General features: G+C 40.2%; 1 protein-coding gene across 1 annotated transcript in view; it reads left to right on the top strand.

Annotated features, from left to right (window-relative positions):
• ADCYAP1R1 (ADCYAP receptor type I) overlaps positions 1–20,814 on the top strand; it is a 91,671-nt gene that overhangs the window by 31,558 nt on the left and 39,299 nt on the right. The window contains exons 3-6 of the mRNA XM_086614831.1: positions 3,273–3,380; positions 17,742–17,777; positions 18,456–18,497; positions 20,311–20,414. Coding sequence (XP_086470957.1) covers positions 3,273–3,380; positions 17,742–17,777; positions 18,456–18,497; positions 20,311–20,414 — 290 coding nt within the window. The remainder of the gene's footprint in view (positions 1–3,272; positions 3,381–17,741; positions 17,778–18,455; positions 18,498–20,310; positions 20,415–20,814) is intronic.

The raw sequence follows: 20,814 nt of genomic DNA, 5'->3' as shown, positions 1-20,814 counted from the left end.
ATAATTCCAATAGTTGAATGACTACTCTGGGTTTCCTCAAAAGTCAGTGACAAGGGATAGCAGGTCCCAAAGGATCATCCATCCCACTGTGGAGGAGGTGACTAGCTGAATAAGATGAAGCACTACTCCACCCATGCTATGAACAGGGCATAAGTAGTTACCCAAGATCAGATGCCAGGCTTTACACCAAACCAAGACGAATCCCACAAAGTTTACCAAACATGGATTTCAGTCTGCAGGTTGAAGTGCAGACGTGGGACAGGAAGGCAGAGTTTGTGCTTTCTGCAAGGTGCCCTGTTTTCAAGACCATCCATCAGCAAGACCACCACTTTTTACTCTGGCTCACACGAAATCTCATCCCTTAAAACTCTCTGTTGTTATTACTGATTTCTAACGTGCTAAGAACGAGGAAAATTTGCCTACTTGAAGCTGCACCTTGCTGCTTGTGACGTCTGAGCTATCTCTTTCAAAGCTAGCTTGGGCATCCCTGCATCACATGGCAGTGGAGACATACCGTCAGTGGTTGAGGAGAACCCTGCTGTGCAGTTTCACGCTCAAGTCACATTGATTTCCGTGGGCAGGTTTCACCCAGCAGGAGCTGTTGGCTGTATCATGGTTTACAAATGTAAGGGGATCGTGCACGCTGGCCTTTATTACATTTAATTTTTTTTTCATTCTTTTCTTTGCTCTTATAAACTGCTTGTTTCAAATCTGCTTTTCCAGGCAGCATCAGGCAACGTTCTCATTGATTATGAATTTTCTCCAATCTCCATCACTCGCTTATTTTAGTAACTCAGGCAAATTACTTGACTCTGCTTCTCTATCCCTGTCTTTCAACGTCAGCACATCAGTGCTTTCTAGCATAATTAACTTAAAATGCCTTTTTAAATGGGGCTATTTTTTAGCTTTGCATGGTATTACCACAAAACTAGCCACCAGGTATAATTGAATTTGAAACACAGTGCTATGAAATATTTATTCCGTGTCTACACTTCATTTTCTGCAGTATGAGGATTGCCTGGCATTTCTCTAGGTTGGTTTGCAGTATCTGTTGCTGTCCTAGTGTTTGGAAGACAACTGATGGTGAAGTAATAGGAAGAAATAGGAAAGCTTTCCCTGTTCTTGTCAAACTCATTTAGTTTAAGCGAGCAAGGCTAGCAGGTGGTTCTCAGAAGATCTCATTAGCCGCTTTGATTGTCTCTAACACCTCTTGTAAGCAAATGTCTCATTACCATGGATATTTACATATCCTTTACTTTCGTACAGAGTGCCATACATCAGTGAACTATAAACCTATTGCTACATGTCTTCAGATTTACGTGGTAAATACAGTTCCTACTGCGTGGACCGACACTAGCTATCAAAGGCAATAAAATTTAATAGCGCTCAGTGTGATCTTGATTTCCATCTTCAGTACATTGATTGTATCATAAAACTTTTCAAACCCAAGTCTCTGAGCCTTTTTGAGAATCACAATATTCATGCAATGAGATCCCCATCTGGCAAAAGAAGCAACCTGGGGTAGGAATGGAAGAAAGAGAGAGGAGAGGGAAATGTAAAGGATTCCATTTTTCTGTGATGAATTAATAAGCATTTTTGCAGTAATATTGTATTCTGATGGGTCTGGCAAAGCTGGGGGATTTTTAGCTTATAGGTTCAGGATTTTATTTGGTTATTAATTTACGTTATGTCATCTAATGCTACATCCTTTATTTTAAAAGAATGATTATCAACTGCTTATCATATGCCATCATTATAACATCTTAAGAGTGTTGTTTGACCCTGACCTAGTTCTTCAAACACTATAGCACTCAGAACTGCCCTGTCCACCACACATGGTAGTATCTGGCTTATATTTTGTGAGAAAACATAGGGCTTGATTCCCTGCCACTGAAGCTGATGGAAAAAATACACCAAGGCCAGGGCTGTGAGCATACATTATCCACTGATGGAAATCTGCTCCTATCACCAAAGCTGATAAAGCCCAGACTGTGTTTACAAATTGATCACCCAAACCTCATTACATTGTACTTGTGCCAGGCTGAAAGTATGACACTTTGAAATATTATCTACTTTTACCGAAGATCTTATTTTTCCTGGCACATTGTCAAGGAGAGAGTATATCAACAGAAAACCACTTAGAAAATCGTGGAGCTTGTGGCTTTTAACAGTTGATAAGATTATATACTCTATCTCAGCATCAAATGCAAATGAGTAGTGGAGATATTTATATTTAGTTTTTCATTCTTTTCCTGCTGAGGTAGAAGATGATTTCCATTTGAGATTCCTTCACTAAGTCATTTATTTAAATATTAGTAGGAAATTTGAGAGATTGCTCTGAGTTTTTCTGCACACTGGATAAGTCTTTTAGGTTTCTGAGCTGGTAAGACAGTGGTTTGCAGCACTACAGGAGGGCTTATGCTTCTTGAAAGCCAGTCATAGTTTGTCACATCTCTGACACAGTGATCAGAAAGAAGCGAGATCTGGGCTTCTTTGTGGTATTTACAATAGCACTGGGGTCTGAATTTCTCCTATATCCTAACAGAACACAACTCCCATCCACAATCCCATCACCTCCTCTTTCTGCATGCATGTAACAGAAGACTGGTTCTTTACCTCTCAGATCTTTCGTTCAAATATTGTTACCTGAAGCCCAATCCCTGAACAATTGTTAAAGGTCTGTCTTTAGCTCATGCAAGAAAGCATTAGAAGTCAAATTCGTCCTTTTGATATTGTGAGTTTATACTCTGTAGAGCAAAACCTGCAATAAAGATATTCAAAGATATTACTACGGTTCTTTACTGATGGAGGACATTTCTACTTCCAATAATTTTTGTAGGAAAACGAACATAAAGGAGGCGAGCTTCCCTCACATATCCACAAAACTGGCTGTAGAATGAAGCAGAATCTCTTTTTCAGTTTCCAGTCATGTCCTTGGATCGAATTCCAAAATGTGCCAGTACCCAACTTTTGACCAGGATGAGAGCCAACAGAAATTAACATTTAATGAATTGGGACTAAGAAATGTCATCTTCTGCTAGGGTAGAGTCTGGTCATTATTGTGTCATGCAACTACATATTTTTTGCTATTCCTGTGAATGACAATTATTTTATTCCAAGGAAAGCTTATTAAAAAATGATACTATTTATTATTCTAAACAAGCTCATTTTTATGGGTAGAATAAAGAACCAACTATAAAAAGCAATAACAGTGTAAAGAAAGGAATGGATTTCCACCACTAATGTATTTTATCTCTCCTTCTCTTCTATAGGTTGCCCAGGAATGTGGGATAACATTACATGCTGGAAACCTGCAAGTGTGGGTGAAATTGTCTTTGTCAAGTGTCCTGCACTGTTCAGATTTATCATCTCTGAAGACGGTAAAGGATTTTCTCTTTGTTCTTTGCCTCTGTCTGATAAATCTGCATAGCCAGAGTGAGTGTAAAACATCACTTAGATACTCCACATCAAGGGAAATCAGAAACTCTACAGAGATCTGGAGTTAGGCTTTAGTTTAAAAAAATACTGTAGAAAATTGAGATGTTTGTGTGTAGGTATGTGTATGTGTGTTTATGTGTGCAGGGGAGGGAATATGAGAAAAAAGCCTTCAGAGGCTATACAACACAAAAATATCACCAACTGTAATTGCTAAATGGGATGTTCTGTCCTTGGGTCTCCACTGAAACCAATGAGACTTGAAACTGTGTTTGGGTCATCACAATTCAAACCTATTTTGAAAAATAACTAAAATTCAGAACTGGGCTCTGCTCATGTCTAAGGAGAACATAGGCATGAGATGACCAATGTGAGGAACTCCCATGTTGGGAGTCCAGGAAAGAGTCAGAGGGAATTAAAGATTCCTGGAGATTTCTAATTTTTGAACGGGGAAAGATAAGTCCCTCTTTAAATTACCAGGTATAAAATTATAATTACTACTGTAATTCTCTGTGCTTTAATTATAGCCAGTATAATTAACATAATCTTTACTGCTGTAATATTGGTTCAGTATTGACTCACTGGGTACAATGGCACTTACTGACCCATCCACGTTTAGTAATAACAGAAAAAACAACACATCAGCATCCAGTAGGGTTTGTATCCAGAACGGGTAGGGAAAATTCTTCCCTCTTTCAGTTTTTTTTGGTGTTTTGTTTTTTTTTTTTCCCCAGTTCTCCATGACTCTGTAATCAATTTTTGTTAACTACATGTCATTCAGTCTGATCATCAAACCAGTTGTGGTCATCCTTTGCTCAAGATATAGGTTCAACCAGAAGTTTTTGCTATCCAGTTATCAGTAATGCTTGCAGCCTGCAGGCAAAATACTTTTATGTTATTTATTGTGCATCAGCAGATGGCTGATATGTTGTTATCTTCTGATATAACTGCAGGAAGCCTGCTGCTCAAACAGCACCTGTCCGAATTTCCATTAGGACCCCTCCATTTCAGTGGCTTATAACCTACATATCCTTAAGCTACAGGGTGCTAATGCATGGGACCATAACATTTTTCTCTCTTTCCCTGCCTGGTTTGGACACAATTCTGAGATATCGCTAATTTGATGTTATAGAGTGGTGCCATATACATCTGCAGCACAAAATCTTCTTCACTGCCAACCTGTCCACACACCTCTGCCATGGACCTTTTAACTATTCTTTATTTCAAGAGATGTCTCTGACGCTTCTGTTTATGCCCTACAGGAATAAGGTGCCTTTTCACTTTTGCTGGTGAAATTTCTTTTCCATGATGCTGTAATTTCTGAAGTAATTAAGGGTAGGAGGGCTCTTGAGAAAACTTCTAACTCATCTCCCTCCTCAAAGACAAGATTAGCTCAATGTGATCTAGTCCGGCACTAATGGGAAAAACTATTTTATCTTTTTAAATAAAAAGTAGTGTAAGTTTTAAAAAAATAAATATACGTATAAAATGAAAAGCTCTGCTACAACTAGAGCTAACTAAAGACCTGAAATAATATTTTCAGATTATTTGCCTAGGAGTTCCAGACCTGTTTGCATACTATACTTCACATTTGACCTGTAGCAGGGTGATAGCGTGACCCTAAGGGAGGAGTAGTCAGTCTAGTGTAAACATATGTCCTGCTTCCTTTATCTCCTTACAGGATCACTAACACAGGTGACAGCTGTTACCTCTTTAGTGCTGGGTATGAGGGAGTTTTGGACATCTCAGTAGGAGCAAAACCTATATTCATAATTCATTAGATAAACAAATAAACATTTAATCTGGAGTAATTTGAAATCTCTATGGTTCTGGTTGGATTTGCACTAGTGACCCCAAGGTGCAAATATCTACATCCGTAATCACTCTCCTGAGTGAATCAATATGAGTTTTCACTATTATTGCTGCTAATTTTAATTAGCCAAGTATATTTGTTTCAATGAGGGCTTAATGAAAAAAGTCACATTTTATGATGGTTCCTTAAATAAAGGGTTATTAGACAACTAAAATGTTTCTAAGACACAGCTAATGACATTTTATAGATTGTTAAAGCATCTCCTGGCAGCTGCTATGTGTCTAGAATATGTAACCAGGCTAGGCACTGACACTGATATTTATTAATGACATGTTCAGTCTTAATACAACAAAATTTTCATATGGCCATAAATCATTTTTACAAACAGTAGCAATAACTTTAAATCATTCTTTTAAAAAGTTTGTCCTATGAAGTGCCGAAGCACCTTTAGGTACAGCTGTTTGTACAACAACATGCAAACCACATGATATGTTAATCTTGAAGAGGGGGTAGGAGTTATCTCACTTGGCTTTGGATATCTAAAAGTTGCATGTGCAAGTCTGAACTGATCACATTGATACTGGTTTTTTTATGAATTTCAGAAAGGAATTTGACTGTCTTGACTTGGATATCTGACTTCCATATGCAGTAAAACGGGGGGGGGGGGGGGGGAAGAAGAGACTACAAGATAAAAATTAACCAACTAAACTGTCAGCTGGAGAGATGCTTTGTTGAAAAATTGTCTATGGATTTAGGAAAAAATACCAGCTACTGCTATTATTGTTTTTAATTTGAAAATATACTCTGCTGTAACCTTCGCTGCAATTGAACAGAGGAGTTATATTTGAACTGCTGTCAACATCACAGAGAAAACCTAATGTTAAATCCCATGCTGTGTGGTTGGTAACCTTTCTTTGTAAAATTTCATTTCACCTCTCTACTCCTCCAAAATCATCTGAATTTTTCATTTTCTTGCAAATGCAGACTCCAAACAAAAAGATTGTTCTCAAAATCTGTCCACATGAAAAAAAAAAAAGAAAGCCCCTGAGTCTTTTCTAATCCAGTAGGTTAAAGATTTACAGTGGCTTTCCTTCTAGAGGGTTCCTAAATATAAATTTCTTTTCATCTTCAACATTCATTTCTTTGATTGATATCAACCAATTCTCTTCTTTTTTTCCACTGGGAGCTATAACTTCCATGATGTTGCTGTTTTATACTGTGGTTTCCCCAGTGCCTTCCCAGTACCAACTCCAGAGACAAACACTCTAGAATGGAGTATGTTTAAAGCATTCTAAGGCATCGTTACAAAGTGTGATGGTTTGATGTAAAGGGGTTCTGGTGGCAGGAGAGGCGATTGTCTCCCTGTGACTTCCCTGGTTTTGGGACCAGGTCAGACCCAGTTCTGGCCACCAGCTCGGACTCCCATCCCCCTCGGGGTTGAGCCAATCAGCACCTCTGCGAATTGCCCTATTTAAGTTGGGACAAAAGAACCGGAAAAGGTGCTTTGCGGCTCCCGGCTGGGGGCTGCCCGCGCTGGGCCGGCGCCAGCTGCCTGGGGAACTCGGGGAGTGCCCCGCTCCCGGGGTGCCCACTGGGCCGAGTTCACCCAGGGAGGGCTGAGATCTGAGAGAAACAGCCGCACAGACACCGGGTCAGTGAAGATGGAACAGGACGAGGTGCCGGAGCTGAGTTTCCCCTGCAACTGGTGGCGAGACGGCAGCGGCCCCCTGGAGCCAGGATGGACTTGGTGGAGTAGAGACCCACTCGCAGCCCGTGGAGAAGCCACGTTGGAGAAGAGATGCCTGGGTCTGAGGACAGTCGTGGAGCTTGGGATGCACAACAAGGTAGAGACGCATCTAAAGTCCATGGGACGACCCACGCCGGAGTGAGTGGCAACAGCTCTCTAAGAATCCGAGACTGTGGTAAAGCCCACACTGGAGTAAAGTGATGGGGAAGGATTGCATCCTGCGGGTAGGACTCACGCTGGAGAAGTTTGTGGATTTTCCTTGTGAGTAGGGGATCCACTGGATCAAGGGAAAAAGGGTGTAAGGACTCCTCCTCCTTTAAGAAAAGGAGCGGCAGTAACAACATGAGATGAACTGACCTGCACTCCCCCAGTCCCTGCCCCCTCGTAGAGCCAGGAAGAAAATGAAAGGGGGTGAAGGTGTTGGTTTTAAGGGCTGGTTTTCTTTTTATCCTCTCAAGTAACTGGTTTTGTTTCTCTTTATCCTTTCAAGTAACTGTTAATAAATTCTTTTGCTTTATTCCCAAGCAGAGTCTGCTTTGCCCAGGACCATGGTTGGTGGGTGCTCCTTCTCTGCTCTTGTCTTGACCCTCAGTCCTTTTATTTTATTTTTCTCCTCTCTACTTCACTGGGGAAGGAGTGAGAGAGTGGCTGTGTGGAGTTTAGTTGCTGGATCAGCCTAAACCACGACACAAAGGAAGAAAAAAACAGAAGTGTGTCAAGTTGTGATGTTGCATTTCAGTATGACATAGCAAGCCCTAGAGATGACCCCAGCATAGTGATCTGCACTCTCAGCCAGAAAATTTTCTCTATTTCATTCTTTTTCATTTTTTTCTTTCCCCCGGCAGAGGTGATACTGCCTAGCAGTGGAAATCCACAGAAGCCAAGTCTCTGCTTTTCTTTTTTTTTGCCCTGCACAGCTGAGATATTCTGAAACCTATAAAGCCACATTACTCAAATGGACCATTGAAAGAAACCCAATAGCCAGATCAGAAATGAGCATATTTTTAGATACTTGATTTACAGTAAAAACTAACACAAATGATAATAGGCAGTATCTGAGCATTGTCATATGCTCCACATCAAGAAAATGCTTTCGTTCACAAATCCAAATAACAAATATGATTAGCTCTTACTGAATCTTCCAGCAAATCAGAATGTTTATCTAGTGCTCAGCCTAGGACACTACCTGCTACACCCAAAAAAGCATAACTACAAAGCATGGTTTACTATGTAAGACAGAGAAAATGTACATAATTTTTACCAATGACATAAAAAGTATCCTGTATTGATACCAGGATTAAGAGATCCTAATTAAAATCCAATAGAATAAAGAATGCATCCAGAGATCTTAGAGTTTAAGAGGAAATTATATCCCAGGCTCACATTTTTGAACCAAAGAGTTTGGCTTGCTGCTGCTCTGGAAGTTATATGACTTCAGTGCTCAGCCAAGAAACTTTACTATTCCTGAGAACAAGAAATTGAAAACAGTCAATTACTGATCCCATTAAAAACACTGGGAGACACTCAAGAACACCAAGCCCCAGATATTCTGCACTGGAGATGTCGTGGTTGGATAATGGGATTTATGAATGCGGGGTTAATTACATTTGGGAAGTCATCTGTGGTTTTTTTTCTCCTCTCTGAGTTTAATGTTATCCTTAATCAAATGGAATAAGATGACAAGAGAAGAGTTAATGAGAGGGGAAGTGATATTTATGTGTGGAAAGTCCTTCTGAGTTATTTTTGGGGAAACAGTCCTGGTGAAGTCTTCAAGTACTGACTACATCACATTGTGAAAATGGTACATAACTCCCAAACTGAGTGAAAAGACAATTAAAATCATTGTCTTCCCAAGATGAAAGCAGTTGAAAACATTTACAAGTTACAGTTTCTATTAGCTTGGGTTATTTGTTGGTAGGTTTTGATATAGTGTCGTGGTTTAGCCCAGCCAGTAGCTAAGCTGCCTCGCAGGTGCTCGCTCACTTCTCCCCCTCGGTGAGGTGGAGAGGAAAAAAAATGTAACAAAAGACTTCAGAGTTGAGATAAGAACAGGGAGGGATCATAGATTCATAGATTTCTAGGTTGGAAAAGACCTTAGAGATCATCGAGTCCAACCATCCCTAATCCCCATTAAACCGTATCGCTAAGTAGATCATCCACCCTATTCTTAAACACATCCAGGGATGGGGACTCAACCACGTCCCTGGGCAGCCTATTCCAGTGGCTGACAACCCTTTCAGAGAAGAAATACTTCCTAACATCCAACCTGAATCTCCGCTGACTAAGCTTATACCCATTTCCTCTTGTTCTATCACCCATCACTAATTTAAAGAGCCCTTCCCCCACCTCCCCCCCATCTTTTCTCAAGTATTTGTAGGCTGTAATCAGGTCTCCCCTCAGCCTCCTCTTCTCCAGGCTAAAAAGAAGAGGAAAGAGAAAGAATCACCCACCAACCATGGCCCCGGGCAAAACAGACTCTGCCTGGGGGCAAATCAATTTAATTTGTTAAATAGTTCATTCAGAGAGGACAAGGAGAAACAAGGACAGATCTTAAAAACACCTTCCTTCACCCCTCCTTTCTTCCCGGCTATACCTGCTCCCCTCCAGTGGCAGGGTATGAGGAATGATGGGGTGTCTGGTCAGTTCATCACATGTTGTTTTTGCTGCTCCTTCCTTAAAAGGGCAGGACTCCTCGTGCTCTTCCCCTACTCCAATGTGGGATCCATCCTCATGAGAAAATAGTCCTTAAACTTTTCCAACATGAGCCCTTCCCGCAGGATGTAATTTTTACCCATCGGAGTACTCCATGGTGAGCTTTTCCCAGAGTCACAGATTCTTAGAGCGCAGCCACCCACTCTGACATGGGGTCCCTTCTCAAGGATGGCAGACGCATCTCTGCACCATCATCAATCTCCAGCAGCATGGGAGATCCTTCCCATGGAGACAATCCTCTACTACTTCCCTCAGGCATAGGCATTTCTGCTCCAGCGTGGGGTTCTCCACAGGCTGTGAGTGGATCTCTGCTCCACCATTGATCTCCACGGGCTGCAGGGGAATCTTGGCTCCGGCACATCTCCTCCAGCTCCATCTTCACTGACCTGAAATAGCAGTTTCTCTCAGGTCTCAGTCCTCTCTCTGCTGCAATGGTGCTGATCCCAACCAGCCTGTCGCAGCCCAGCAGTCCTGGCAGGACGAACTCCTCCCAGCGGGTGCCCCTTCTTAAACAGCGGATTCGCAGAAGCACTGGTTGGCTCAGCCCTGGCCAGCAGGCAGGGGGTGTCCAACCTGGCCAGAGACCAGTCCAACCAATTTGGGAGCTGGGGAAGCTTCTCGCAGCTTCTTACAGGGGTTATTTCTGCAGCTCCTCTCCTGCCACCAAAACCCCACCACATAAACCCAACACATGTAGACAGAAAGAAAAGGTGACTGTTAAAGATCAAGAGCCTTCTAAACACCAAAAAGTATCTGGAAGATTGTGCACTTATTTTCTAGTGGAGTAGAAGATGCAGGTTTTCTTTTCCACTAGCTGAAATTAAGGTCAGCATTGCAGCAGACTGAAATTGCATTTGCCCATCAAATAGGCAAGACAAAAGATCGATGCAAAGGGCTAGATTTCTATTCGAGTATATCTCACCCCTGGTGGGTATGTCAACATCCTGCATGAAAACTGAGAAGAAAAACACTGGAACCAAGGTGCAGTCTCTGAAAAACACACATGACCCATCCCATAACATGAGCCGTCAGAGCTTAATTAGTCTTTGAAGCAACCAGGACTCTGTGCACACCTTAGTTTCATCCTTCACTTTATATAAGATCATATGCAGCATTCAGAAGCAAGTTCAATGCAAAGGTACCTGTTGTTTTTTTTTTTTTAATATATTTACCAGCTAAAGGTTTTGGACAGCTTTCAAAGCTGACTGCAGATTGTGTGTGTGTTATTGTTGCTTAGTGTTCTGCAAGTCCTAGAAAGAATTGTGACATAAAGAGCAGGCACAAGAGACTTTCCAAGTGTTGATGTTAAAAATAATAAGTCTTGCCAAAACCCAAGGTAATAGCGCTTAATAGATAATAAGTCCTTTCCTGCTGCTTTTCATCCCTCGGCTTTCCACAGGCAGTAAAGCCATGAGATTACTTCAGCTTTTCCAAAGCGAGGAGGACAGGCTATAATTAAGCATGCCTTCTCGGTCACAGCATCACAAAGTCTATCTGCAATGCAGAGGGAAATGGGAGGAAAATATGACCATCAGAGTAACTGTACTTACATTTTCAATCAAGTAGTTAAGGACTCATAAATGCTTTTTACAGGACAAGTTTCCCACCAAGTTATGGGGACATAAGACTGTGCTTCTGATACTCAAACATAGACTAAGAGCATTTCAGTTAAAGATCAAGTCCTTGGTCCTTTGCAAGATGACATCCTGCAGTGGCCAGGGGAAAGCTGTAACACAGCTCAAGAACTTTGTCAATATGGTCTGAAAGCTAGTTTGACCTTGGAAATTAAAAAAAATCATGATTCTCTGGGAAGCATGCAAGAGTGGAACATGCTGAGAGCTGCTGAGTAGTTTAGAAAACACTTGGACACCAAAAAGTAATACATTGAAGTGTCACTGTAAGTGCAACGTAGGCAGATGCTTCAATCTTTACTAGTAGCCTTTGCTCTATTCTTGTTTCTCTTCTTGACTCAAATTCCAAAGAAAGGAGTTCCAGTTGATTGCAAGATTTTAGGTGTGGTGGGCACACATTCATTCTTGCCTTGAAGAAGAGTGATTTAATAGGCTTTCTTCTCTGGGACTTATTTCTTAACTTATAATCTTAATTGGACAATGTTTCTTATTTTCTGTGTTTCTTGTTTGGAGAACATTTGCTTTTCTCTGAAATATGACCCCTGCCCTCTTTGGAGCTAGGAGATCCTTCGATAGTATTTGTGTCGGTGTTACGATCTGCTGGATGTTTCTGTGACAGCCATCCTCGTAGGAAGGATACGAATAATGTTTAGATGATGCCTAGCAGTTGCTATGGTGACCTCAGTCCACTGCTAGTTTCATAGCCTTTGATGTGAAAGAGGAAGAAAATAAGAAAGTAATAATTTCCCTTACATGTTATCTATCATATCTGTACATTGGTCCTGCCTCAGCCAGCCCTTTGTACTATGGCCTTTACGTTCTCTATATGGGACCTCACCTGTACTCTCCTGTGATCTCCCGGCATGATTCACTGATTATCTCTATGTCATGAAACCCTGTGTCCTGAAATTAGTATGGGATACAGGAAGAAAGGACTTGTGTCTCATTTCCATCACTGCCTTTACTACAATATTTTGCTCAAACCACTGGGTAGCAAAAAAGTTGCAGAAGCCACCTCATCTCATCCCACGGTAGAATGTCTAAAACAAACCACCCTTTGGAACTGCCAGTCTCTTCACCCTTTATGGGAGGAGGCCTAAAAACCAGATGAAGTCATCTTCAGGTGGGTAAATTGGATGGGAGGATTTTCCCCTGCAGAATCACTTCCTCAGATGTGTCCTTAGGCACCTGTTCTTATTCAAACATACAAATATGAACCAGGCTTCCTAGTCTTACCCTTATTTTTCCCCTGCTCTCAGTTTTTTGGTTTTCTAAAGACAATGAACAATACCGGTTAATTTTGTGCTGTCTGTGTGAGCACTGTGTTCACAAATCCCTTTGCCAAGGTGAACATTGATATACAGTGAGTACCAAGTGACTAAGGACTTTCAGTCTGTAGTTTAAAGTATTGTCTATGGGGTTTAGGGCAGGAGAGACCAAATGCCCTGGAAATAGCAGAGGGAAACACTTAACATAGGGAAAGATGTGAGAACCTGTAAGGCCATATACTCTGTAACCTTGCTTGGCTGACACTTTCTATAGATGCTGTTAATGAGATGATAAAGACATAGCAGCTGATTCTGGACCACTTTCTCCAGCCAAAAAAAAGAGCCGTCATGAAAGAACCAGGATGGCTGTGCGTGTGGGATCGTGTGTGCCCAGGTACAGGACTGGGCAGAGGGCAGTATATGCAGTGGTCACAGTGTGTGGGTGGTATCAGTGTAGGGAGCTCAGAAAGCCCCAGAAAAGCTGCTAAGTAGACTGCTGTTCCTGACTGTGGCTTTGCCAGCCAGCTGAACAGATTGCTGGAGCATAAGAGCAGCATGCAGCAATAGGGAAGGGAGTGAAAAGACACAGCGTGGTGGATGCTGTGGAGTAGGGCGTGAGAGCTCCCTGATTTATTTGTAAACTAATTGTTAAGCTTCTAATCAGTGCTGTAGAAAACAGGAAAAAATTGGTTTCCTGCCTAACCAGCTTATTATTCACATAACTGGACGGCATGAGGAGTAATTGTAGGAAATGTTTTCCATAACTTCTCTCTGCCCCGGTCTCTGCACTTTCTGAAGGGATAGAATCAACATGCGGTAAAACCAGTGTGAGCTTTGCACATTGATCTCAATGCTGTCAAAATCCAACCTTTTGGAGGATTACCCATGTGGACCAGTCCTCCAACCCATAATACTGAGATAGGAACAACAGGAATACAGGGAAAGTGTGGGCAGAATAGCTTTGGAAGCCGTTCATTCCTTGCCCTGCCACTAATAAGGTACAAATGCTGGAACAAAAGGGTTAAATGCAAGTTGTGCTCGGATAAACAAATCTATGGGAGATAAAGCAGTTGCCATGCCAGCTGACATGAAAGCAGCCAGCACAAATTTGGCATGAAGGAGACCATCTAAAAGGCTGCGCTGAGCTCCGAGGCGCATCATACACAGGCTGTTTCTTGGCTTTAGCTTTGCCAGCCCTCTTTGCTCTAAATCAGAAGCAACAATTGCTTGCATCAAATTTCTCATCCATTGCAGGATAGTGAGGAGGTAGTTGTGTTTTCTGGGACTTAGAAAGTGAAAACCAAAGAAGAAAGTCAGATAAATGGGCAAGATCTGGATCTCTGCCACTAACTCTATGGGAAGCCATTGGCAAGTCCTTTGATTATCTTTTTTTTCTTTTGTTTCACCTTTTCATGCAGAAATTTGAAATAAGCAATATTTTCTGTGTTTGATTTCTCTCTTGGCTCCTTGGAACCGATAATTCAGCGTTCCAATATATCTTCTCTAGGGTATCTAAGTAGTACTGCAAATAATATCTAATCAAAAATGACAGTTAAAGCACTAATGGAAGATTTGCTTTACTTCCCAAACAGTGACATCTATTCAGTCTGGTCAAACAGTGAATAACACTATCCATCAATATACTGGATCATAGAATCATAGAATGGCATAGGCTGGAAGGGACCTCAGAGATCATCTAATCCAACCTATATGGATAAACCGTCCTTTCTCATAGGTAACATTAGCTTCCTCAGGAGTTTATTGACTAATATGAGCAATTATTGATCTGAAAAACTGTGTTCTAAGACACTGTTTAATAGCTGCTGTTGGGTCCATCTTTCTGTAATTTAGGCTGTGTTATTATTTAACTACATGTGAGGTGCCAATGTAAGCCATTAATATAATCCTTGAATTAAAATCCTGAAAAAATGGGTTTCCACTCAAAACACAGATAAAAAGCTTATTTTGTTTATTCTTCATTTCTGGGAGAGTGATGCATTTCATCGAGCCTGTTGCATAATCACCTTGATGGGCTCTCTCTTCTTCATTAGGGAAGTCTAATGCACTAGTTTCTTTTTGTTTATGTCCTAAAAGTAAAGCAATTATAGGACTGTGTGAAAGTCAACGCAGTGAGGTGCCCTACAATTTTGCCCATTACATCACTGACAGTGAGGTAAATTTGCTGAGGTCACTCTAGAGTCAGAAAGGCACTCAGGTGAAAAAAAAAAAAACAAAAACAACAAAAAAAAACAAACCACAGAAGCACAGTTTCAAGGTAATAGTCTGAAAAATGACAGGGACTGCCCAACATCTGGACTTCCTACAACCCCAGCTCAAATGCAAGCTCAGGCTTTGTCCCTCTATGTGTAGACATGCTAAAAGTTAAGCATAGAAATAATAGAAATGAGCATCGTGCTCTCACACATGTGAGCAAAGATAACCATTGGCACAGTTATCTGCCATATAAACATCCCTATTCTGGTGCAGGGTGCCTAAACATATGGTGTCAGAGAGAAGGGCAGCAGCAGCATGCAGGAATTTAAAGCCAGATGGTGGCCGTATGGTCCCTCATTGTGCGTTTATATAGATATATATATATGCATCCACAGAAATATAATTGTATATGTGCTTATGTTATCCCAACACTCATTAGATGAACTTTGACTTTTAGTTGTAATTCAGGACATAATCTTCAGTGTAAATGATGGATCAAGCCTAAAAGCCTGTAGAGTAAATGATTGTACTGAAACTTTCTTCAGTACATTAGCAAGGACTCAGATGTAGAAAAATACAGTGATAAAAAGCAAGTCTGCTCCTACAGCAATCAGAAAATTAACATTATTAGAAATGTGAATCCCTTCATAGTGTCCGAACACAGATAAAAAGCGATAATAATTTGGGTATATATAAAAAAATATTAATAGAAAAAGCCTCTTCATTTTCAAAACCTAAATTAATATAGTGTTATGAAAATAAAAAAATTAAAGTCTAAAATTTTAACATCACTGTGGTCAACTACCAACCATATTTAGTGTGAAATAATCATAATTTTTATTTCTTCCTTTTTAAATTATAGGAATAAAGTAGCTAAATTTAAAGCATTTAAATTTCAAACAGTATCTTTTTCTGATCAATTAATGCAATATGCCAGGATAAGAGAAATATCAGGCTTCAATCTACTTAATATTGACCTGGTCTTCCTCCAACAAGAATTCTGGAAAGTTTGTAATATCACATTTCAAGATTTAAGCCACACTGTACAACAGGTAAACTAAAACTGCATTTTTATGAGTCCTCATTTTTTTTCTGAAAGTTTTTTGAGGCTTCTTCTTACCCTGCTTCTGTGGGGCAGGTTATTGAGTGAGGTGACCCCATGTAAAGAACCAGTTCCACTACAAGCTACTGACCTGAGTGGCAGCAAGCGATGAAAAGACGCTATGAAAGGCAATGATCAAGGAACAGTGGCTTGCTCTTTGATCTTCTGCCTAATAAAAGCACAAGTAAAAATTCCCACAGGATATTCTAAAGTTGATATTCTGAATTCAGATTTTAGCAACAGAGGCATCTATATCTGAGCTGTATCACTGCTAATAAACCTGGGATTTGGGAGGCTCAGGAGGGAAACAGGTCTGTCCAAAATAAGCTGCAGAGGCATCCCTGTTATTCTGCCAAGAATCTGGAGCACAGCCGTGGTGCGTTTGTAGTATCTGCTAATTTAGCCTGATGTAGCAGGTTGAATGATCTTCTCTGGAAAATGTTTGCTCAGAGCATCGGTAACTTCTCGTCAGAATTGGTACACTTACCTAATATTTGAAAACATCCAAGAATTCTCATATGTGAAATCCTGAAAGCAGCTGCAGTTGGGCGGAGAAGCCAGGAGGCCATACGTGTTCTCATCATGGCTTTCAGGATTAACCCTTCAGAGCCACTGGTGGGTTGAATGTGTAGGTTTGGAGTTGAATACATCCGTTCAAAGACAAAGTACCACCTGATGCTTCAGCTTTGTTTTCTAGACTCCTGCTATCATCTTCACACTAAATCCTCTATTGTATATCTTAGAAGATAAAAAGCACATCTGATTTGCTTTAGAAGAGAAAGAAATCAATGAAATTAAAATTATTATATGATAAGGAATTTGAAACAGTATAAAATATAAAATGCATTTTGCACTGTGCCGAAAAGATTCTTTACTTTTTGTTTCTTTAGATGCTGTCTTCCTCCTGTCCCATAGGATCAAAACCAATCTTTGTTTGGATTTTACTTTTCGTAAAAACCGTCTCGTACGAAGTGGTGAACAGCTTTTCCAGTCCCTAGTTAAGATTTGACCATCTGTTAAACGAGAACAACCTGAAGCCCTGTGGTTACTCCAGGGGATACCGAACTAAGCTGATCTAAATATTTAACCTACAGTAGTGGTCAATGAAACATCAGAAACGTTTTTTTTTTGCTGGTGGGTGGGCCAGTGGCAGAGCTATTTCCAGACAGCTTTGTCGGACTCCTCGGTGTCTGTGCGCGATGCAGCAGCACCACTCGGTGGCTTCAGGCAACTCCTCTTCATTCTCTCCGCAACACCGAGCTTGAGTCGAAATCCACTGAGAATTTGGGAAAGTCTGGAATGTTTAGTACGGTGGGTGGGAGATTGGTTTGAGACAATTCCAATGTTTTATTTTAGAAGGACAAAAGAAAGAAAAATAATTTTTTTTTTTTAATGCAAAATCAAACTTTTAGGATTTTCCATTATAATATTTGAAATTTTGTTATACAAATCAGCACAGGTTTCGTCATAGTATTTTGGAAATGTGTGGGTCTTTCTTATTTCAGAACTCTCCTTACTTCTAAAAAAAAAAAAAAGAGGGAAAAAACCCACATAAAGTTCTCCAATCTCTTTTTCATATCTTTCCTAGAGTCTGATGAAACTCCATGATAAAAATAGTTTTAATAATACAATGCAATGGACTGTCTTCTGAAAACCATTTTCCAACCATAAATAAACAGTACCAATCTTGAAAAGAAAAAAAAAGATTTAAACAAAATTTTATTGCATTTCTTCTCTAGGCTCTGCTACATCCCTTCCTCTTATGTGAAGCAAACTAATATCAAGATAAAACTAATTATTTTTATTCTTCTAATTTCAGGTTGGGAAGTAGATAACTTGGGGCAAACTCATGCAGGTAAGAGCCCGTTGTGTTCACTATATCCTATGGACCTCAGTTCTCAAAACTCGTATGCTTGTGTGCTCTCTCTTGTATGTAGAGCACATGATAGTGTCAGATTATTGAAAAAGTTGTTTTTGCATCAACCATTATGATAATGAATACATGTAGTTCATTTTAACACTCTGATAAAAAATGGAAGTAAAAATCTCCTAAGTTTCTAGAAATCAGTGTGATTTAACCTAAAACCACAAAATTAAACTGTCTTACTTAAAACTAATTATTTATTGTTTTTTCTCATTCATGCATGGAAATATATTTTTTTACGAATTCTGTGAAAACTGACCATACTTAAATATCTATGGACTACAAATTTACATTTCTAAATATATAATATCTGACTTTTACATTTTTACAATACAATTGGTCCTAGTTTGATTGTATGTGTTTTTAGGAAAGTGCTCATTGCATGCAGTAGCATTTTTTTAATTTTATAGGTTCAGCTTTGATTTAAACTCACAAGTAAAACTGTGTTTATTTCCTGAAAAGACAGAATCAAGTATTTATTGCCTTTGGGCTTGATCCTAACAAATAAAAATCAATTGGATTCTAGTCACTGATTTCCACAGAGACCAGTTTGAGTCCTAACAGGAAACAAAATCAAAATAATTTCATACCAAATTTCCACTTTTATAGGTGATTATGACCTGTTGGAAAGCACAGCCCAATCTCCCCTAGGTAAGACGCAGAACCACGGAATATTTCTCTTTTTATTTTAAAACTGTTAAAAAGGAAGCTCCAAGTTTTTTCTCCTGCTATTTAGATGTTATTTTCTAATCAGTTCTAATTAGAGTGACACATTCTCTGGTGCATTACTTTTAGCAGTATTACGAAAATTTATTCCTCCACTATCAAGCCTTGTAATCTCACAAGTACGTTGTTATAAATTATATGCACCTGCTTAACATTAATTACTAAATGGTGTTAAGGAAAATCAACACCATGATTCAGTGGTTATTTTCCACAGAAAACTGCAGATGAATGTGCAAGAGTAATTTACCCAATTTTGCCAAGTAATGCGATGTCCTTAAATGAATGCTGTGATTAAATAGATATATTCTGCTGCATGGACAGCAAACAGATTCTCTAAAAACAAGGTCACTGCTAGCGTTATGAGCTACTTGACTAAACTGCTCTAAGAATGCAAAGCAACACAAGCTTAATAAAAAAAATCAAAACAAACCAAAACTTGGAAATTTCCCATCAATTTTGGTCAAGGTACAGCTCAATCTCCAAAAACTGTAATAGTTTGATAAATGGAAACTGTTCTATTGTGCTGGACAGCAGTAAATGCAGCCAGCGGCTTAGCTCTAATTTTTCAACCAGGTCACTGAGCTCTGGCAAGAGTAGTGGTGTCTGAGAAGAGCACCAGGGGGGTCATCCCACCTTAGGTAGCCTTAGTAACAAAGTGAGTGTCAAGAGACACTTTCCTTTTCTACGCCCAGCTCGTGTTTCCCAACACAATTTTAAACCTTTTGACTGTGCCAGTGTCATTCAGAAGTCATTTAGAAGCTAGTCCTTACATGAGACTAGTCAAACCATTAGGGTAAAAAGAGTGAAAAAGACAACGAGGTTTTCGCTGAGCCAGTTTTGAGACTCCTTGCAAAGACTTGCTTTAAAATCAGATTATAAACTGGGATTGGAGAAAAAAAAATAGGCAAAGGAATGTGAGTTCTGAAATAGGTTTGAAATTTTCAACTGAAGCCACACCGGGCATCTGGAGATGTAAATGAACATATTGATGTGAAGATAGAGGCTGGGAAGAGATCCCCACTCCATCTTTCCTTTGTTTTCATACAGACCCTTCTCACAAAGTCACTCTCAGAACAGAGCCTAAGCTTGAAGAAAGCTTGAAGATAAATAAGTGGGGTGCATGTTATCTGACTGTAGGAGAACAATCCAACCGTCTCAACGTAGCCATATAATGGCTATTTTACATATCCTACAGTATTCCGCCTGGCTTCCAGCAGCTGTTCCAAAAAATCATGTTAGCCTTGCGTTTTCTTGCCAGTCCCATGCAGATGCCTCAGATATAGATCATCGTAAACAGCAGCACAAAATTCCTACATAAATTTAAGCGCTGGACTTAACCTTAGCCATCTGAAGTGTAGATGTCTCCATTGAAGCCGTATTCCCTAGATGCCTTTCAGAGCCAGTTGAGAGAAATGGACATTTAGCTGATCCCTGGTTTAGACACTCACTTGAGGATGAGATCTTTGGTGGCCTGGAGGCACTGGCTATACTGGTTAAAACTGTTTTGCCCTCTGGTGACTAGTTGTAGTAGTAGACATCCATAGTTGCCTATTGTAGAACTGGGTCATTAAAGATGTCATTAAAGTTTCAAGATGCCATTAAAGTCTCCTATGGACAGCCAGATAAATACACCTCCAGTGGTACTGTGAGGTTTTCTTTGGTCGTGTACCAAGGGGAGGGAGGGTACATCCTGGGGTGTCCTTCAGCAATGTCACCTTCCCAACTGTGATTGACACAGGGGACATCAGCAGAAATTGCACTGAAGATGGCTGGTCTGAACCTTTTCCTCATTATTATGATGCCTGCGGCTTTGACGAAAATGAAACAGAGTCCGATAACCAGGTGGGAATTAATGTTATCATTTAAAACAAATTAAGGGGGGGAGCAGTAGGCTGCTTTTTGTCCAGCCTCTGGTCACGTTCTGGTTTGATGGTGATTAGAATGAAACAATCAGATACTCATGGGCATAAAAATGTGTGAAGCAAGAGTTAAATCCTTCCTAGCCCTGTGCTGAGTATTTCCAGAATACGAGTGTTTACCGTAAATACAGCTTGTACCTTCTAGAAGCGTGGGTTAGCCCCTAGTTCCTCCCCTATTGACTGAAGAATCCCTTAGCCAACTACTTTTTTTTCCCTACGGATACATGCCCAGTGGTCAAAAAATCACAGCCAGCCTTTGCTAGCTCGCTGACAAATAAACCTCGCAGTGTGCAGACCCAAGGGCATGCCAGACATAGAGCAAT

This window comes from Tauraco erythrolophus, chromosome 7, assembly GCF_009769465.1.
Source record: "Tauraco erythrolophus isolate bTauEry1 chromosome 7, bTauEry1.pri, whole genome shotgun sequence".
Lineage (NCBI taxonomy): Eukaryota > Metazoa > Chordata > Aves > Musophagiformes > Musophagidae > Tauraco > Tauraco erythrolophus.
The sequence above is the reverse complement of the archived record's forward strand: the minus strand, read 5'-3'. Positions and strand labels throughout refer to the sequence as shown.